General features: G+C 41.2%; 1 protein-coding gene across 3 annotated transcripts in view; it reads right to left on the reverse strand.

The window, feature by feature from the left end:
• The window catches only part of PJVK (pejvakin), a 43,800-nt gene that overhangs the window by 5,839 nt on the left and 35,512 nt on the right, over positions 1-2,449 (reverse strand). The window contains exon 1 of one of the 3 annotated variants that reach the window (XM_055572110.1): positions 294-519. The exons of the other annotated variants lie outside the window; for them this stretch is intronic. Within the exon in view, the coding sequence (XP_055428085.1) occupies positions 294-504 (211 nt within the window). The 5' untranslated portion in view covers positions 505-519. Of the gene's footprint in view, positions 1-293; positions 520-2,449 lie in introns of those variants that run through there. 3 annotated transcript variants of the gene reach the window in all.

Raw genomic sequence — 2,449 nt, forward strand, 5'->3', positions numbered from 1 at the left:
TATTATTATACCATATTCTAAACTGATCTGATTAAAACAACTTATAAAATAACTAAAATTAAATTATACAATAAACTTATAAAATACATTTGAAATTATTCAATCAATAAGAGATTTGCTACTATACAAACATTAAGCATTGTTAACATTATTACTGCTACGGTAATAAAAGTTGCTTTCATCAATGAAAATGTGTAAATATTACAAACATAAGTAGCACAGACAACCTACATTTAGATTATGAATAATACACGAGAATGAATAATCACTCCCAAACAAACATTGAAACTTACCAGCTGAAATTTCTCTGTCTCCTAGAAGAATATCTTTCAGTGTAAAAGGTGTTGAGGTAAATTTATATCTAGGAAACAGAAAACATCGCTTCTTTTTTACCACCAGACTTAGAGGTTGGTATTTGTCAGCCTCACTGAGGCTTGGAACAGGAACTAATCTCCCTCCATCTCCAACTTGTTTGACAAAGCTCTTGGTAGCAGCAGCAAACATATTAATACTGAATCAAAATGTCATCCACTGCAACCCTCAGATAACAAATCCATATTTTCAAAGAAAATCAAGCATAAAACTAAGCCTTGCTTGATTTTAAATATAATTGTACACGTAAAAAATACAAAGCATGGTCTCAGCAAGTAGCTTACCACTATACAATTCACAACACTGCCTCCCTGGTATGCTCAGGCAATGAATTATAGATTAACAGTGTAAAATGATACACTAAAAGCAAGTCAATTTGGAATTGCAGTCTATAATACTAAAATATACACAGAAAACTAGTAATCTTTAAATATCACCAATGTCCTTGATGAGGCTCACAGTTGATAGTGGTTTGCCAGGTTTGAAGGAAGCAAATAGCCCTTTGGGGAACAATACAATTTAGCCACTAACATTAGCCGTGGACACCATCTACAGTGGACCTAGTCCAAAAGGGAGTCCTTCACAAATCCATCATGCCAATATTGGCAACAGAAAAGTACTGTTTCTCTGTTATAGTCCAGTTTATTCTTCGAACATTTCATTCATTTTCCTTGTATGTTTACAAAACCAAGTGATTAATATAAAAATAAATTCACAGAATATAAGGAAACAAATGCATGCAGAACTTTATAAAATACTAAATGAAACATATTTAATGTAACTGCATCAACTCTGACTTAGGGGTTTCTTATCTTAAGCTATTACATAGTATCTCTTTGAAATAGAGTCCTGCTGCATTTATTTTCTTTTTGTTTCACCATTATTATCCCAGTTACTCAACATTTAAGGAGAGCAGTATAAAGTTTAAGCTTGTTCTTTAGGAATTTTATGGCTAAAAATAAATTTTATAAGCAAATCTGAGTGCTGAAATAATGTACTGCCACAGCTGCGTGGATGTTAACATTCTGAAATAGTGGCTACGTGGTATTTAAAATAAGATATTCATTAAAATATATCAATGAAAAGCAATTGATATACTAACATCTATACAAGGGGGAGGTGGAGGAAGATAAAAACAGGCTTAATTCAAGCCTCAATCAGCTTGATTAGATTCCGGATATGTTTTTTTCATTTGATCTCTAGTATCCAGGGTTCCAGAGTAACAAACAAAAAGTTTCTAATAATGTCCCTTCGTGTGAATAGAATTGTGCGAGGCAATCTCCAGAAATGAGAAGACACAAGGAGTCATTTCTGCACGTGGCAAGCAAAACCCCTAGAAGCCATAGGACACTTAATGTCGCTGTCTGATCCCCAGCAAAGGTGGTACATCCCAGGCATATGCCATCACAACCAACATAGGTGTTCAGAAACAGCATTAATTAGAAACAGTTCCACAGAAAAGCCTTCGTTTACTCCTAACGTGCCTTGCTGGGATCCGCTGGCCCAGCACTCACCAGGCGACGAAAGCCTAGAAGACAATGGAGCCCACCCCGGGTGAGAGGCGCGGGTCTCCGGACGTCCCCGGGAGCACCTAAACGCAGGGCTCCAGGACAGGAGGACCCACCCGAGCCCTCAGGAGCGGATATACTGCGAGTCTTAGGCTTCGGGCCCAGGCCCGGGGAGGCTCTCCAGCAATTCTGCACTTGGAATTTTGAAATTATTTTCTTAAAGTGACGTACCCCTCCTCTTCCCCGTCCCCGTAACCTGGCCAAAAAAAAAAAAAAGGCTGAGCTTAAGGCCTCAGAGACTCTGAAGCTTGCCTGCCTGGCGACAAGCCTCTTTCTGGCCAGGGAATGGTCTCCTTTTAAGGACACAGAACTGCGGTCTCCCCGAGCCGGTGGGCCGAAGGCTGGGCACCAGTTGCAGCCGAGGAAGCCCGGGCTAGGAGAGAGGGAGGGACCGTGGGCCAAGGAGCCCGGCGAGCCGGTGGGCGGGGCCGCCAAGGAACGCGGCCGAGCAGGGACAGCAGGGGGCGTGGCCGGGAGCGGGACCTGCGCTGCCGCACCGAGGCTCCGCC

This window comes from Bubalus kerabau, chromosome 3 (assembly GCF_029407905.1).
Source record: "Bubalus kerabau isolate K-KA32 ecotype Philippines breed swamp buffalo chromosome 3, PCC_UOA_SB_1v2, whole genome shotgun sequence".
NCBI classification, from domain to species: domain Eukaryota; kingdom Metazoa; phylum Chordata; class Mammalia; order Artiodactyla; family Bovidae; genus Bubalus; species Bubalus kerabau.